At 35.6% G+C, this 19379-nt stretch overlaps 1 protein-coding gene across 2 annotated transcripts in view; it reads left to right on the top strand.

The window, feature by feature from the left end:
* COL24A1 (collagen type XXIV alpha 1 chain) overlaps positions 1–19379 on the top strand; it is a 376860-nt gene that overhangs the window by 146130 nt on the left and 211351 nt on the right. For both annotated transcript variants that reach the window (XM_072648923.1, XM_072648922.1), the window contains exon 20: positions 7290–7343. In XM_072648923.1, the coding sequence (XP_072505024.1) occupies positions 7290–7343 (54 nt within the window). The remainder of the gene's footprint in view (positions 1–7289; positions 7344–19379) is intronic.

The following is a 19379-nucleotide window of genomic DNA, read 5'->3' as shown; positions in this document are numbered from 1 at the left end:
GACAAAGGATGCTAGGAATACTGATGGCAGTATGGTGGAAAAATCTGTCTAAGTTAGCATTTTATGCCTCATACTACAATAAATTCCAGATGAGTGAATAATTTATTTGTAAAAAGTTACATCATAAAGAAATTAAAGGAGAATGGAAGGTAGTATTTTTCATAATTCTAAACAGGAGAAGAATTAGCTATTAGACATGAAATAGAAATGATCATATCTCACAATATTTTAAGAGATTCATGATTAAGTATATTTGGTTATTTCTTCCAAAAAATGAAAAAAAAATTCACGCATGTGTAGCTTTGGAGATTCTCATTATTTTTTCCATAAGCACACTGAGTATTTTCCACATATTACCTTTCTTTCAATTTCAATTTAAAAAAATTTATCTTGAACTGAAACACTAGATAAAATGGGCATTTCCACGTACATATTAGAACAAATGGGATGGGGGGATGATTTTGCATGAAACTAAAGAACTGTATTATTTCTAGCTCGCTTTGCTTAACTATGTAATTTAACCTACGACCTTCAAAGCTTTCCTGATTTTATGTGCTTTTGTCTCGTCTTCCTCCTGCTCTCTTTTCTGCATTAAAAAAATTCCTCAGTGACTATTTTGTATTCCACTTACAATAACTACAAAATGTATAATATACTTGGTAGGCCATCTACCAAGACATATGGAAACAATATGGTTATGATTATAAAATACTCTACAAAGAAATAAAGACTGACCTCAATAACTGAAGACATTAATTGTTCATGGGCGGACTGTGCCAACATAATAAAAATAGCAAACCTACCTAAATTAATTTACTTAATGTCACACCAATCAAATTACCAAAAGAATATTTTATAGAGCTAGAAACAATAACTAAATTCATGTGGAGTAATAAAAGTTTAAGAATTTCAGGGAAACAGTTTTTTAAAATGGAAAGGAAAGGAGCCTAGCAAAGCCAGATCCTTTTATGTGTTGTGTTCTTCCTTTAGAATATAAGTGGCTTGAGGGAAGGGACTGTCATTCTTTTTATTTCTACTTATCTTTCCAGTGCTTAGTATGGTCTTGACACATGGTAAGTACTTAATGAATGTTTACTGACTTATTGATTTGACATCATTTAGCTATAAAAGATCGCATCATTTCAAAAAAAAGATCAAGGAAAAAATTTCCTTTCAAATCTATGAACATGAAAGAATTAATGACCAAACAAAGTATAAGGAGGATAACAGAGAATAAAACTGACAGTTTTATTACATAGAATTAAGATTTTTTTTTTCACTAACAAAACCAATGCAAGTAAGAATGGAAACAATTAGGAAGAAATTTTGCAGCAAATTTCTCTATTAAAGGGTCTTATTTCCTTAAGGAACTGATTCACACTTCTCAGAATAACAGCCATCCCAGAATTAATAAATTATAAAAGGATATAAAGTGGTTTTTAAAGAAGGAAATTCAGGCTACTATTACCCACATGTAAAAATTCTCCAAATCTTTAATAATCATAGAAAGGTGAATTAAAGCATTTTAATTGGTTACATTAATTGTTGAAAGAACTTTAGGAAAATAGCTACATTAATACATTGTTGGTGGAGTCTGTGACTTGATCCAGCCATTCTGAAAAGCATTTTGAGACTATGTCCCAAAAGTTCTCCTAGGTCTATACCCCAAAGAAATCAAATAGAGGAAAAGGATCCAGATGGGCACAAATAATCAAAGTACCTCTTTTTGCACTTGAAAAGAACTAGAAATGGTTGAACAAATTATGGTATAATAATGTAATAAAACAATGTTTTTTACATAAGAAATGATGGTTTTAGAAAAACCTAGATAGATTTGTACAAATTGATGCACAGTAAAGGGAGCAGATCAAGTTGAACAATTGAAAAGACGAGTAACTTTGAGAGGTTTAAGAACTCTGATAAAAATGATCTACCACAATTCCAGAGGACCAGTTGTGAAGCTTTACTACCCATCTTCTCATAGAGAAGTGAAAGACAAGATGCAGAATGAGATATATTTTTAGACATGGCCAATGCAGGAGTTTTTCTTGACTATGCTTATATGTTACAACAGTCTTATCCTTCACTCCTTTATGTTGTTGTTTTTCTTTTTTTTTATTTGATAGTAGATAGAAGAGGAAAAAATAAAATTCACAAAGATAGATGTTATGTATATATAAGTGTAGGAACATAATCTCATTAGAAAGGCAACTAGCGATATGCAGGAAAAGGGGTGGGACAGACCCTTGCAGAAGATAGTTTTTGAATTGAATTTTGAAGGAAGTTAGGGAAGCCAAGAGGCAGGAGTGAAGAGGGAAAACATTTTGTTTCAGGGAGAAGTTGGGATTCTTAAAAGATCTGTGTAATTTCCCCAAGACAAGCCGTTCTCTTCTTGTTTCATTTTGGATCCAGCTCATGGTCCATTGGCTGTTCCTATCCCATGTATATGTACAGATGGATCACATCTACAGGTTGTCCATTCTCCTGTATATCATACTTTGGACAATCAGAATTCTTCTTCTACTTATTTTTTTCTTTTATGTGTAGTTAGGTGAGACTATTGAGTAATTACATATCTCATTTAGGAGGCTCTGCAGTGTTCTGAGAGTTGGCCCAATCAGCACAAGGTCATCTACAAACAAGAGCATCTGAAGGACTCCACCATGCTTTGGTGAGCATGTCTCCCTGTTCTATGTCTCGACTGATATTGACCATCAGGAGATTGTCAAACAAAGTTGTCTTAATTGTTGCATTTTTCATGAGATCTTGTATGAATTTTACAAGTGAGATATAGACACATTGTTGGAAAAAAATCTTCGAGGCAATGGTTTGCTCTATTGAATCAATAATTTTATTATAGACAAACAATAAACACAGTGCTGTCTTAGATTCTCTATACCTTACAGTCAATTATATGATTATAAAGATGTGTTCTATCATGGAGAATTGCTTGGGAAGATCTGCCCATTGTCTTTTAATGCCTTCATTGAGACTTTTCTCAATGTATTTATAGATTATTTTCACCAAAATTTTTGAGATGGGAAAATAGACACAAGAGTTGGTAATTACCAATATTTTTTAGGTTATCTTTTGGGAAAATAATGTCTAATGTTTTCCTATGCATCTTTGATATTCTTTTGTGAGAACCATATCTTAATTCCCTTACAGTTGTGTCAATTTTTATTCATTTATTCAATAGGTGACTCTATTAGGTGTGAGGGAAACAAAGAAAAAATAAAATAGATCCAACCCTCAAGTAGCTTATATTCTATTGGGAAAAACAATATATACCAAGAAAATTAGATATGAATAAAATACAAGGTAATTTTGAAGATGAGGAAACCTTCAACTTGGGGAATCTGAATAAACTTCCCCAAGAAGATAACACATTAGCTGATTTTTGAAGAAAAGCTAAGGATTCTGTTATGTGGAGATTAGATTAGAAGGAGGTATATCCCAGGATGAGGGAGAACCAGTACAAGGGCACCAAAATAGGAGATAGAATATATGGACCGGAAAAAAGTGGCTAGTAGGCCAGTATGGTTGGAATGGTGAATATGTGAAAAAGAGGAATGGGCAATACATCTGAAAAGGTAGCCTGAAGCCAGATTTTGAAGAATCTGAAAAGCGCAACCAGGAAGTTCATATTTTATCAGAGAGGCAAAAGGCAACTCCTGGAGTTTCTTGAGCAGAAGAAAAGCATGGTAAAAATCTCTCTTTTAGGAGCATTATTTTGGTAACTTGTGGAGGGTAGATAAGAGAGGGATAGGTCTTGATGCAGAGAGAGCAGCATGGACTCATTCTGATTGGAGAAAGATCTTTCCATTAGATACCTCTGATAGACATGTAAGATAAAAAATAGGGAAGTGACAAACATATAAGATTGTAAGCTATTTTTAAATAGATAAGGGGTCAGATGATGTAAACAATTTGCAAAAGAATAAAACTCTTGATAGCAAAATCACTAGTGAGCAGCAAAATGCAAGTTAAAATAACCTTCAGATAGCATGCTACAACTATCAACTCCAGAATGGATGGTAAAAGATGGGAAAAACTCTTTATTAGAGGGAATGTAGGAAGACAGGCTTCTTTAAAAAAAATTATTCAATTTGAGCTTAAAGACAAAAAGAGAGTACTTCCATATACACAGCATAAAATAAAGAGGATTCAATATAAAACCATGAATTTCCATGAATTTACTAAGTGCTTAAAATTTTGCAAGAATAGTTATTGAATTGTTCAGACCCTTTGAGACAGGGAATAACACCATGACTGTATCTGAAGTAGGTTATTTACAGCAAGAAAAGGTTCACATACACACAAAAATGTTCATAGCAGCATTATTTTTAATAAGACAAAAGTTTGGAAATAAGTGACTAATGGTAGGAGATAACTGGACAATTATGCTATGAGTGAAATGACATGCTGAGCCTTGTAAAGAATAATGAGTACAAAAGATTCAGAGAAACACCGGAAGATTTGCATGAACGGTGAAGTGAAGAAATCAGAGGCAAAAAGACAATATACACACAGACTATAATATAAGTAAAGTCAATATGGAAGTCAAAGGAACTGTTCAAATACAAGGAAGAATCAATGTTCATGTGATAATTAATGTTAAAAACCATATCTCCCCATTCTGATAGCAAACAAACTTCAGGGAGTGTACTTTGTAAAAGATTTCTATGAGTATTTTTAAGGGTCTATCATATGAAAACAAGATGTATAAATGAACTTAGGAGTAATTTAAAATATATATTTAAGTTCACTCAGAAATAATAGCTTTTTAAAGCTATTTTAATCATATTTTTCATAATTTAATAACTTTAATAATATTTTAATCATTTTCCTAAGTTAATAAGCTTTTTGCAAAATTAGGTCCCAGGTGTGTCTATTTTATGATAAGAATTTTTATAAATCAATTTTTATTAAAGAGGGGACTATTTATGAGTATTTCTTTTCGGTAATAACAAGCATTTGGTGAGTTTGAAGCTAGTTATTTGTCTGTATTCTGACACTAGAGTATGTTTCAGCAAAAGAGAGCCAATCTTTCTTTTCCCAAAGCCCTAGCTCAACTCCTCACAAAGCGTCCTAGATATATAAGACCTGTAGCAGGAGAGGCAAGGGGACAGTGCATAGAGACAATAGAGAGACCTTTTTGATTGTTCCTGAGAAGGGTCATCAGGTACTTTCAGAAGAGTGTTTTGGCAGTTCTGTGGAGGATAGGTTAGGGCAAGAGTCTAATTAAGAGACTCTTGCAGCAGTCAAGAAAAGAAGTGATAAGGGACTGAAGTAGGGTAGGAGCCATGTAAGGGGAAAGATGTAAGGAAGGTTGTTGTTAGAATCCAGATTTGGTAAATGATTGGACTTGAGGATTTAGGAAGAATGAATTAACAAAGATGATACCTACATGGTAAACCAACTAACTAGGCGACTGACTGGAAAATGGTAGTACCTTCAACAGAAATGGTTTGGAAGAGTGGTGAGTTTAGAGGGGAAGATAAAGGTTTGTTTAGGTTATGTTAAGTTTGAAATGCCCAGAGGACGTTAAATTGAAAATGTAAAATAAGAAGAGACAAGGACTGCATATACATACATATATATGTATATATATATATGTGTGTGTGTATACATACATATACATGTATATGCATGATAAATACCAGTGTATGCATGTGTGCACATATGTACACATGTAAATACATACATGTGCCCATATCTACATATGTGTATATCTATATCCATCTATATATTACATCTACCAGCAAAGGTATGATCATTAATTCCAATTTAGGGGGTAGAAAATGGGGCATAATTTAGCAGTAGAGATTGAGAAAACATAACCAGTCAGGTAAGAGAAGCAGGGAACTGTATAAACCAAATAAGCAAATAGTACCTAAAATGCTATAAGAAGGATGAGGGCAGAGAAATGATTGAATTTAGTAACTAAAAATGATTGGTAATCTTGTAGTGAGTAGCTTCTGTTGAGTGAGATAAGAACTCAGATTTCATGGGATTGACAAGTAAATGGGAAGAGAGAAAGTAGAGACAATGAGAGTTAGTCACTTTCTAAGAATTTAACTGTGAAAATGGTCATCGTAAATGGCCTAGACCAAGTACAAACAGAGGAAGTCCATCCTAGACACAACACGATTTTAAAGGCATTCATCTTCAAGGTGTCTGAAAGAGGATGGGATACCAAAGATGTGGAAAAATATATAGATTCTATTATTACCCCCAGAAAACAACCTCGACAATATCAGTAATTAATGACTCGTTTCCCACCTTTAATTTTTTTTGGTGGAAATAATGTCTCTGTGCTATTGATGAACTGCTTGATGAAGGTTTGAGAAGAGAATAGGTAAGCCTCCTTAAAAGATAATCTATAGTAGATCACATCTTTATAGTCACACAAATGACTGAAAGGTACAAAGCATATAAGATCTCACTGTATTGTTTGTTTGCAATAAAAAGGTTTTGATTCAGTAGAGCAAAATGCTGCCTTAAGAGCTCTCTTCTAACAATATGATTTTCATGGGTGTGTCAAAATTGTACAAGATTCCTCGATAGATTTCACAACAGTGATAACTTTGTTCCATGACCCCCTGATTATGAATATCAAGTTAATCATAATACAGAGAGACGTATGTTTGTCAAAGGTGCATACCCCTGTCTCACCTCTCACTCAGATTCTGCACAGAGTCGAAGTTCAAGAAGGAATCCCTTATAGATGGCGAGGTCCTCCAGATACACCCGTTTGAAGATGCCATTATGGTGACCACGTCAAATGCCAGAACACTGAAGAGCCTCATTCACAATGACTCGAAAGCTTTGGGCCAACTCCCTGCCCAGGATGTAAAATGCTAGTTTGAGGGGAGAGTAGGGAGTAGGGTTAAACAAATGTGTTTTGTTTTCTTTTTTTAAGAGTGAGAGAAGGAGTCAGTGGATTAGAAGAAAATGAAGATTAGAGAAAATGGGGATGATCTAAGAGGCAATCTTCAGAGGAGCTGGGTGCTTTTCTGTCTGAGTCACTAACATTAATTTATTTTATATTAATTTTGCTTAAAGATAAACAAAGATGAAAATATTTTTAAAAATGAAAAGTTTTTCATCATACCATTGGAACCTTTTCATAAACGGCATATATTTTGGTAGTTTTTATATGTTAATCCAATGAAACTTTGAAGGGCATTATTGCATTGTAAAATGCTAGCTTATTATATGTTTATTTCTTCATAAATTATAGTTATATGAATTCTTATCCCTTTTTATTTTCTTTCAATTTTTAGGGACAAGCAGGTGACCCAGGCCCCCAAGGACCATCTGGACCACCAGGACCAGAGGTAAAATATTGGTTAAAGAATAATAAAATTAAAACAGATGTTTTTAAACCAAAGTTCAATTGGTAAAATGTGTTTTCATATAGTAGTATTAAGGGAGAACTTCAGAAGGTTTAATTTCTGTGGATATAGATTAGATTCAATCTTTTTGTTGCATTAGATACTGTCTGACAATAATCTTTGTTAAACTGTGGAAGTTGGATCGGTGAGGGCAGAGGACCACAGAGTATATGGTCTCCAGCTTTCTCTTCTCCTTCCAAAAAGAGGAATCATGTAAATATATAAGGTTGATGTTCCTCTAGAAAGACTTATCTATTTTAGCTATAAAGTTTCCACAGAGCTTTGCCCAGTGGAAAGTCACAATCTTTGAGGCAATAAAAATTAAAGGGATCAAAGAATTCTTTGGAAATGAAACGACTTCTTTGGCTACCTAGTGATGAGCGGTAATTCAGCCTTTAATTAAAGATCTCAAGTTAGAGGGAACTTACTATCTTTTAAGGCCACCCATTCCACTTTTGAAGATAACTTTGACTATTAAGTTTTTCCTTACATTTAATTTACTCTTTGCAAAAAAACATCCATTGCTTTTATTTCAGTCATCTGTGACCGATAAGGCCACTCAAATCCTTCTTTCATGTGACAGCCCTTGAACTATTTAAAGAAAGCTTTCTTGCTCCCTGTCCCAAACCTACCCAATCTGGTCTTCTCTAGACTAAACATCATCAGTTTCTGAAATTTTCCTCATATAACATGAACTTGAGGCCCTTCACCTGTTACCCTCTTCTGGATGCTCTCTAGATGTGCACAGAGAACTAAATAGTGAGTCTATTACATAGTAGAATGTTATACTTCTTTTAATTCTCTTAAGAGTGGAAATTCCCCAGTAGACTTTGATATTAGTCTCTTCTTCCCTTAGAGAGTTTCTCTATTAGGTTCCATCTAGATTAAGCTGTGCCTCACCCTGCTCTAGTCACAGAGACTGGATACTCAGCTTAGATGGAATGGATGTTGGCGGTTATTTTCCCCTTTATATGGTGTCCAACAAAATTAACATCTCTGTCCTTCAGTGTCACACAAGGGTGACACTGAATACTTTATTTTTTCCCTGGGGCAGCTAGGTGGTACAGTGGATAGAGCATGAGTACAGGAGTCAGGAGAACCTGAGTTCAAATCTCACCTCAGACACTAGCTGTGTGACCTTGGGCAAGTCATAACCCCAACTGCCTCATCCTGGGTCATCTCCAGTCATCCTGATGAATATCTGGTCACTGGATTCAGATGGCTCTGGAGGAGAAGTGAGGCTGGTGACCTGCACAGCCCTCCCTCACTCAAAACAAAGTCAAGTGCAAGTCATGTCATTATTTCTCTGATGGCATGGTCTTCTTCGGCAATGAATGAACACACACATTTTTTCCCCAGTTACACTATTAAAACAATTTTTTATCTCCTACCTCTTTCACTTAAATTCCCTCATGCCTCATTTTCGTGTGGAGGTGACCACAAATTTTCACAGACTGTTGAATAGATAGATTGAGAACAATGTCATCTAGGTTCTCCTAAATTAAAAAGGGCTAAGTTCTCCTGTGCTAGAAAATAGCATGGGGCTACTCTGGTAAGTCTGAGAACCACCCAAGTGAAGATCTGGGAGATTCTGTGACAAGGAATTGGCCACTGGATAGTGAAGTTTTTTGGCAACAGTAATTCATAAGAATCCTCTACCAAGAGGTTGTGATCTACTTCAATGAAGAAAGCATCCCCCCAACAAAATCGTTAAGTCTTTGTTAGTAAAGTAATACATCTCTCCACCCAAGGTATACACACTAAACCAATATAAATAAACCAATAAACCTTGTAGCTCCTTTCATTTCTGGACTTGTCCATGATAATAGTTTATTTTGGACTCCACTCACTTGGTCTTTCCTCAAACTTCAATGGAGATAACTTTAGGATTTCTTCTTTTCATATTCCTTTTCATATACACTTCAGATCAATTAGACTACTTGTCCCTGGCAGATCTCTACAGAGCCTCCTCTCTCACTCCCCAAATCCATCCCTTAGCACACCCCTAATAAGCCTATGATCAGAAGAGCAGCCTGGTGTAGTGGATAGAGCACTGGACTTGGAATCACAAGACCTGGGCTTCAACCTTTGCCTCCGACACATCCTAGCTACATGAACATGAAAAGTGATTTCTCATCTCAGTGCTCCAGGCAGCTCTTGTAAGACCTTAAATTGCAGATTAAGAGAATGTTTCCATGCCTACATTTTCCTATACTGATCAAATCACACGTCTAGACTCAAAATATTAATAACAATAACAATCACACTTATATAGCAGTTTGAGGTTTAAAAGTACACACACACACACGTGGTAAATATATATGTATGTATATACTCTTCTGCCTTTTAAAATGAGATCTATAGAAAATAGTTTGACTTTTTCACAATAACAGAATCACCATCATAAACACCCTTTGTTGTGCTGGTTTGTAGATGCAACTACTATGATGTGGAACACGTTTCTCCTATGCATACATTTATACACACACACATATATGTATATCTATATATGTATGTGTGTATATGCATTCATATATTATACACACATTATATATATATATGTAACTGTGTATGCATGCATGTATGTGTATCTATGTGTGTATGTATGTCTAATCTAATTTGACCCTCATGGCAACTGTGAGATAAGTGCTATTATTATCGATTTTTAGACATGAAAGAAACTGAGACTAAATGAGACTAAATGAATCATCCGGAGTCACACAGCTGTGAAAGGATTTGCAATCAAGTCTTTAAGACTCCAAACTAGTGATGTGCTGAATGGACATCACTTGTCGTATTTTCAGTGTGAGCATTTACACTGTGGAAATCAGTAAATGCTACAAATTAGGGCTTGATTGTTGTTTTTAATTATCTAAATTTAAGAAAGTGATGGAGAAAATGTCTAATGTAGATTAAACCCAAAAGTGTATTGCGCATACATCTCTCCCTCCCTTTCCTCCCCCACCTCCAAGATCTGGTTGTTAAATATTTACCTTCATACTCCTGTACCAAACACAGAATTCTATCCATTCTCTACACTGCCCAGATGCCAAAAAAATAAAAAGGAATATAGATTAAAGAAAAGGAATACCAGAAACACATTCTCATGCTCAGCTCAAGATGATTTACATTAGCTTTCTAATGCCACATTTAATATCTGTTCTTGAAGTATATATAAGACCCTCCACTTTGGACCTTGAACTTTACAGAATGTTTACTACCAAACTATTGGCATTTTTTCTTTCCTTTTTCTGTTGATGTCATATGTTGGGCAACATTCTATTAGGTAGTCTATGAACATGCATCAGAATTGTTTGCATATCTTGTAGCAATTTAGACTTTGGCTAGATTCTTGATTTATAATTGCTTTATTTCCTGGAAGCTTACTTGAAATAGAAGCTTCAGAGATGTTAAGTTTGGGTTCTCATTGCAGTTACATTGTCCTGTGAGTCATATACCTACCACATGAAGAGGATACTTCTGAAACTTACTCTCATTCAAACAAATGAGTCAAGGGAGGGGGACCAGGGAAGATATGTGAGGGCAAGATATATGAGAATATAAGAAAGGATCCCACATAATGTAAAACTGAGAAAGACGTTTTTGGGTCAAACTAATTTTACAGATCAAGAAAAGCAAAGCAAGAAAATACCCAGGATGCCAAATGCCTAGCTAGTTTACAGAGGCAACAGACAACTGATGCTCTCCTTTAGCTTCTAAAAAGACAAGGTATTCATGTCACTCACTACACAGTTGTCTTTTAGTATAGTCTAAGCCTGGTTGATTTAATAAAAGCATATTCTGTCAAAATGTCTAATTTAAAATGTGCAAAAACATTACTCCAAAATTCATATTTTAAAATAATCTTTGCACTTAGTTATAAAGCAAAATAGAGTAACATTTAAGGTAACAAATAGAGCAAAGTAAAATAGACTAACATTTAAATTATCTTTCATAAAATTGCTTGAGAGTTCTGGATAAGTGAAATTTCTGCAAAATGAAAATATAGCTTTTTAATTACCAAGGACTCTTAAAACAAAAACTATGCCAGAATGTTATATATACTCTTCTGTGTTTTTGAATGGAGTCTATAGGAAATGGTTTGCCTTTTTTCACAATAACTCAGAGTCATCACCATAAACACTTTTGTTGTACTGGTTTGTAGATGCAGCTACTATGGTACGGAACATATTTCTCCCAAAACATGCTCTAGAAATTTCTTTCTTTAAAAACACCCAAGTGTCAATTTGTTGGCTTTGAGTCATTTGTTTATTCAACAATTTTTATTAAGTGCCAATATCATAAAAAGCGTTATGATATTCTGATGGGAACAGAAGGACAAACTCCTTCATGAAGGTCAGATGAAGGGTATATAGGTGGATGACTTCCTTGACAAATATGGCTACCTTTCTACAAAACTAATTGATCCAAAGGCCAAAGAAGCTTTTTCCTCTGAGTTTATCCTGCTTTCCAGAGAAGTGTATAGGATAATATAATGGGAGCCTAGATAATGCATGAATCCCATCAGCAACATTCCCAACAAGTAAATGGTCATCCAGTTCCCACTTGAAAATCCTTAATAAAGAGAACCTTAGAATCCATTTCACTTGTTGAAAACTTTACTTGCTATTATTTGCTCCTTATGTTGAGCCTGGATCTTTCTAATTACTGCAGATTCTACTCTCTAGGGCTAAGGGGATGAAGCCTGATTCCCTCTTCTCTAACAACCTGTCCAAAATTTGAAGACATCCATAATGGCCCTTCTGATAGTAGATTTTTGTCCAAGCTATATAGCCCCCACTTTTTTCCAACTGGCAACCATATGATGGGTTTAAGGCTGCTTACCATCTTGATTAGAAAAACACATCATTTCACAATTAGAAGGGCCCTCAGAAGCCATCAACTCACTTTCATTCATAAATAAGAATTTCCCCTACAACTTAGCCATCACCATTACCACCACGCCCCCCAGGGGTCATGCAACTTTGCACGAAGGAAGGAACTGATTCTCATGCAGAGTAGCCTCTCCCATTTTTGAAATAACTCTAATTTTGATGAAGTTTTTCCTTACTTTGATCTGAAATTTGCTTTTTTCTTTTACAATTATACCAATTGTTTATTTTTCTACTCCCTTTCTAGAACCTTCTGAAGGATGGGTTCCAAATTATCAATGTCCTTTCTAATATATATATAACCTAACACTGAATACTGAATATTATAAACATGTTAGCACAGCTAAAATTCTCCTTCTAAAGTCTATTGTTGAAGCTCATAATCCCTTCTTCTTTGACCTGCCTTCTTATGTGATGGGCAAAAGTTCATAATTATTCTCTGATCTCCTCAGTAAGTATGAACTGCTTTCTTTTGATCAACTGCCATATATTATGAGAGTAGAAGCAGCAAGGTAGCACAGTAGATAGAACACTGGACATGCTGTCAGGAAGATCTGAATTCAGATCTGGCCTTCATTGTGACCATGGGCAAGTCACGTAACCTCTCTTGGTTTCAGATTCCTTATTCGTAAAATGAGGATAATAATAGCACCTACCTCCCAAGATTGTAAGGCTCAAGTAAGATTGTATATAGAAAGCACTTTTAAAAATGTAAAGCACTGTTACCTATCACCACCACCACCATCATCATCATCATCACCATTGTTGATTTTGAGGACATTCATGATTGGTTCTATACCAGTTTTTCACTTGTTCCTCTCCCATGCATGATCCATCCTCTAGGTCTATGAACAGATCAGATAACTGATAATAACACTGTTTATTTAACCTTTAAGATGCCAGGATCATTTCTGTTTCATGATAAAGCCTTATGATACTGGAGTGGAAGATTCTGTTATTAAAGTCTGGGGTAAAAACAAGGAATGACTAGTTTGTGATACTGAAGAGCACTTGTGTTCAAATAGATGACCTGGAGTCTAGTCTTGGTTCTACCACAAAGTAAAAAAAAAAATTTTTTAAAGAGAAATATTCTCTATCACTAATATTCTCTGAATCTCAGTTTCCTCATTTGTAAAATATTTTCTATTCCAAATATAAGTATTTTAATTACATTGCATATGAAATTATTTTTTACTATAAGTGAATTCCAAGATTTCTTCAGTTGCTAACATTTTGTAATTCTTTGCTCATGTTTTCCATACACCAATGATGCCTTACTCTCTGTCCTGTCCCTTCAAGGTCCAATCCCAATACTGCTTCTTCCACCTATCTTTGCCTCTTTCATTCCAACCCAAAGTGATTCATTGTATCCTCAAATCTTTATATACTTACCTTCTTCTAACCTACTTAGCTCCTTAATGCCAAGAATCTACTCTTAGCAGGTAATAAATACATGATGATTGAATTTTTCTGTATTGAAAAGATCTGATCAATTAACACTGAGCTATAAATGGTTGATCACTTCAACATATTCTCAGTTGGCATTATTTTATAATAGTAAGTAATAATAGTAATTTTATAATAGTAAGTGTTATTTTTAAGCCAAAATGCATTATTCTGCTAACTGAGCAAGTCGGGGATGCATTAAAAACCTTCAGGGCATCCTTAAAAATCATACATCATATACAGCTGTTTCATCTCTCTGAATTAGTGGCATCTTTTCTAAAGTTCATTTGTCCATTGTTCAGTGGAATTAAAACTATCTCAAATCCTTCGATGTAAATCTTAACTATTTGCCTTTGGCATATAAGATGATTGTCTTTGAAAACCATCTGAAAAATGTCACTTCAACATATTTCCAAGTATATCTTTTCCTGCTTCCTAATATTCAACTTATTGAAGGCAAATTGGTAAGTTGCCATATGGCCAAAGAAGTTTACATATCTGCACATCCAAGCCTTCAAAGAAATATGAATTCCAGAGATATAAAAAGATAAAAGTTGTATGTTTTGGAACATGAGATTTTAATATCCCCTACCTTCTTGGGTAGATATGTCTAATTCTCAGAAATGAAAGATGGTACTTTCAGGTCTTATTTCTTTCTTCAAAACAGATTTAGTATAGCATCATACTTGTAGGAATCCAACATCCTTATAACTTCTTATTCCTGGGGAGGAGAGATTCCACTAATGAAGTGGGAGAAGAGTTTTTCTGTGCATTGAGTCTTCTACTGACATCCCTGGGCAATAGAGAGAGCCAGAAAGTTTGAAATGTGCATGATATTTTTGGTAAATGTAGCCAGTTGTTTTCTATCAAATGGGATGAGACAACTAAAATAGTTTTTTTCAATGTTTCTCTTATTTTTATTGTCTTCCATTTTTACATTTCTTTCCAACTATATTCATCCTCCCAACCCTATCCAGGATTCCTAGTAACAAAGATTTTTAGAAGAATGCAAAAGTCTCATGACCCTTTAGTTTTTATTCAGGCCATCACTCCTTTACTGGCTATCCTCCCCTTCCTTTCCCATCTTTACCATCTGGCAAACCAGTTCAATTCTATACTGACCTCTTCTTTTAAGACTCTTATCTTATCACTAATCTTGTCTGCTAAGCCTCAGATTCGGTTTACTTTCACTGGCTTCTGCCTCCTTTCTTCCTCACACACAGCTGAACAAAGCTGAGGAAAATCATGAAACAGTGTTGTCTGAATCCCTCAAAAATTTCTGTTACATAACTTCAGTGGGGCATTCACTGAAGCAAGGTAATCCATTTATACCTCGTCTCCATCTCACATCATGCAGTAGCCCTCTTCTGTTATCTCTTCTTTTGCCCCTGTTCCCCATGAAGAATTATACCTTCTCCTTGACAAGGCAAACCCCTCTACCTACAGGAGGGATCCCATTGTATCCAGTCTTCTCCAGCAGATCAACATTTCTATCCTCCCTAATCTCTCACTAATCTTAAATCTCCCTTTTTCTATTGATTGCTTCCCTACATCCTACAACCATTTCCATGTGTCTCTCATTTATCACCTCTTATCTCTCCTTCCTTTTTGGCTAACTTTCATAGGAAGCTTTTCCATAATTGATTCCTCTGATGTCTTTCCTCTCACTTGATTCTAAACCCTTTGTAGACTACCTTGTAACTTCATCATTCAAATGAAATCCCTCTTTCCAAAGTTGCCAATGACCTCTTCCTTGACAAAATCTAATGACTTGGTTCTCAATCCTCTCTGCAGCATTTGATCCTTTCAATCACCTTCTTTTTCCTGATACTTCTTTCTAGCTTTTTGTGACACTGCTTGATCCTAGTTCTCCTCATGACCTGACCACTCTTCATTCTCTTTTTCTTGATCTTCATCCAAATCACCTCCAGTAATCATGGGTGTTTCACATCCCCTCCCACCAGTTCTGTCCTGGGCCCTCTTTTCCCTCTACATGATTTCGTAATGGTGATCTCATCAGCTCCTATGTGTTCAAATATCATTTCTATGCGTATGATTATCCAGTTCTAATCTCTCTTCTGACCTCTAATCTTGTAGGACATCTTGCACTGCATGTCTCATTGACATCTCAAACTCAACAAGTTCAAAATAGAGCTTATCCTTCCCCTGAAACCCTGCCTCTTTCTCAACTTGTCTGTTACTGAGGGCAAACTACGTAGTCACACATCCTCTCAGTTGTCCAGGCTCACAACCTTGGTCACTTTCTTGACTCCCCAAATGTACTTATTCCTCATATCCAAACTGATTGCATTTTATCCCTTCTACCTTTATACCATCTTCTCCCCACTCACACAGCCATCATCCTGGTGAAAGCCCTCATAGTGTCATGCCTCAACTATTGTAATAGTCTTCTAATAGGTCTCTCTCCCTCAAGTCTGTCCTAATTTCAATCCATTTTCCATTTAGGTACCAGCAGGATATTCCTAAATGTATGTTTGACCTTATCACTCACTCAAACTCTACTGGCTCCCTGTCACTTCCAAGGACAAATATAAAAAATTAAAAAATCCTCTGTTTAGCTTTTAATGAACTTTTTTAACCTGTCCTCTTACCACCTTCCTAGTCTTTTTACACTTTAGTCCTTTCACATACTCTACAATTCAGAAATACTGACTTTCAAGCTCTTCCTGGCACATGCCTCTCCATCTCTTGATAATCTTTTGTACTGGGCATTCCCCATGTCTGGAATACTTTCCTTGACTGCTGTCTTCCTTCAATACTAGGCTCCAATCATACCTTCTACAAGGAACCTTTCCTGGTATTTCCCTCCTACCTGCCAAGTATACACACTCACACACACACTACTACTACTACTACTACTACTACTACTACTACTACTACTACTACTACTACTACTATTACTACTACTACTACTACTACTACTACCACTACTACTACTACTACTGCCCTTCCTCTGAGATTACCTTCCATTTGTCTAAGTCTTGTATGTGCATCATTGCTTTTGCGTGTGCTTTCCCCCTTTAGAATATGACCTCCCCAAGGGCAGAGACTATGTTTTTGACTTGGCGTTCCCAACATTTATCAAGTACCTGGCACATAGTAAGCACTTAATAAATGCTCCTTGACTGACTGATCATATTCTTAGCTCTGCCAAGAATTAGTAAAATTAACATAATTACAAAGAAATCCCAGGAGTTGAATCCTGTCTATATTTGCTATTTGTAACCTTATTCCCATCATTTAATCTCCCCAGCTCTGGTTCTTCTTTGTAATAAAAGGGAATTAGAACAGATACATCTCCTCCAAATCTAAATCCTCTGAGTCTACAAGAGGACTTACAGTAAGGTGTTTTGAGATTAAATAAGAAAGACATCAGTCCTGCTCTAAGTGGACACTGTGAGGAATGTAAACCTGATAAAGGCACAGTTCCTGGCATTAATGAGATTCCAGTTCATTTGAAGAAACCAAAAAGAAAACATATTTTCATAGGGTTAGTCTAGGTGACTTCTGAATTAATTTCCAATTATAATATAAAAACCCAACAGGTTTTATTATATGGCAGCTGAAGGGGGAGGGGCATAGAAGGAACACAAGTTCAAGGGTGGAATTTGGCAAAGAAGAGAAGGGGGAATGTTGTAGGGAGGGGGAAAGACATGACAAATTATAGAATGAGGAATATGAAAGATTTGTGTGGGGCATCATGGAATCAAATATACTGACTAAAGTTGTGTTAGGACAGACAAACTTAAGAAAGATACATTTTTGGCAGGAAGTTAGGGAGAGAAAAGAAAATCGAGAAGTCTTTTACTGGAATACCAAAATATTTAGACTTTTTCTTCTATTAAGTATAAAAGCCAGTGAAGATTGTTAACTGGGGAAATGGAATAATTATTCCTACTGAAAAAATGTAGTTTTTTCATTCTTAATAAAATAAAATTTTATACCATTCTTAATAAAATAAAATGATACCTTTCTTAATCAAATAAAAAAATGCTAAATAATGATGATAGGAGCTAGCATTAGCATGGCACTTTAAGGCTTGCAAAGTACTTTCTATATGTTAATTCATTTGCTCTTCACAAAAAAACCTGGGTGGTAGGTGCTGTTATTAGCCCCCTTTTACAGATGAGGAAACTGAGATGCAAAGAGGTAAATGATTTGCCCAGGGTCACAAAGCTAGTAAGTGTCTGAGTCAGGATTTGAACTCGAGTCTTCCTGACTTCAAGTGCCACTCTCTATCTACCCTTTATTGGAGGCAGCATAGCATAAAAGGACAAGTATGGGATTTTGAGTCAGAGGACCTAGGTTTGAATCTTAACTCTTCCAGTTACCGTCTGTGTGACTCTGAGCAAGTTACTTCAACTTCCTGGGCCTTTGTCTCCTCATCTGTAAAGAGGTTAGGGCTTAAGTTTCTCTAAGCTTCCTTCCAGCTATAAGCCTAGGATCCATGATGCAATGGTTCATTCAGCTAAGGCTTCTGTTTCTGACTGGGTGGTACATGGGAAGGCATATGGATTATTCCCTCATAATATCAGCTTCCATAGGTTAAAAAAAAATGTCACGTGATTTCCACTAGCCCCCTTTTATCAACCAATAACCTCTGCATTTATTTAAACTTTCATGAACCCTTTACAGTTATAGCTTTCATCATGATGAGTTTCACAAGTATGTTACCTATTCATTGAAATATTTCCACTTTATTTGGTCCAAAGCTGCCAAAGTATTCCCAAGATTCTTATACGCCTAGAACCAGTGGGAACTCCAGTGCCTGAGGATCAGGACAGAGAGGGTAATCCAGTAAAGGAGAGTGTGGAGTATTTGGACATGTAAGACAAGGAGCTGGAAACAAAATGTCACCCAGAAGACAATATCTTCCAGTGAAAAGATAGCTGGATTTGGAGTCAGACAACCTTCCCACTTTCATGTGAATTCAGATCATGCCTCTGATACTTGCTACCCACATGACTATGGGAAAGTCACTTGACTTCTGGGACTCAGTTTCCTCATCTGTAAATTGAAGAGGTGTTACTAGACATTTCTAACTAAGATCTCTTTCACCTACAAATTTGTGATCTTTTGACTCTGGGTAAAAAATTAAGGGAGATCCTATCTGGGAGGAAAAATTAACAATAGTTTGTCTGCTGCAGAGAGGATAATGAGGATGAGGACAGAAGAAGAGCTATTAAGTTTAACAGCTAACAAACTATTGCAACCTGGGTATAGAAGTTCTATAGATTGCTTTTAGATAGCTTGTTAAGAAAATCAGGGAAAAAGAAACTTAGAAGAGGGATGGAAGGTTCAAGAATATCAAATATCTTACCAACCCAAGAAGAATAAAACTTAAGAAAAAGACTATTTGATTTGGCAATGAGGAGATCACTAGTGAATTTAAGAAAACCATATTATTTCTTGTCTGATTATTATATGGTGAAGAAAAATCATTTAACTGGCTGCTGAACCAGACTTGAATATCCATATAAGAGGCTCCAGGGGATGAACTAGCTCCATTTCCTGGTAGTGCTCAATAAGAGAAATTTTGTAAGCCTCTAGGTGGAAGAGAGGGTAGCACCAAATATCCTTCCATGCATTTTCTCATTATTTTAAAAGGTAAAGAAGATAT

Source organism: Notamacropus eugenii, chromosome 2 (assembly GCF_028372415.1).
Source record: "Notamacropus eugenii isolate mMacEug1 chromosome 2, mMacEug1.pri_v2, whole genome shotgun sequence".
Lineage (NCBI taxonomy): Eukaryota > Metazoa > Chordata > Mammalia > Diprotodontia > Macropodidae > Notamacropus > Notamacropus eugenii.
Note: the sequence above shows the minus strand (reverse complement) of the source record. Positions and strands in the feature narration are given on the sequence as shown.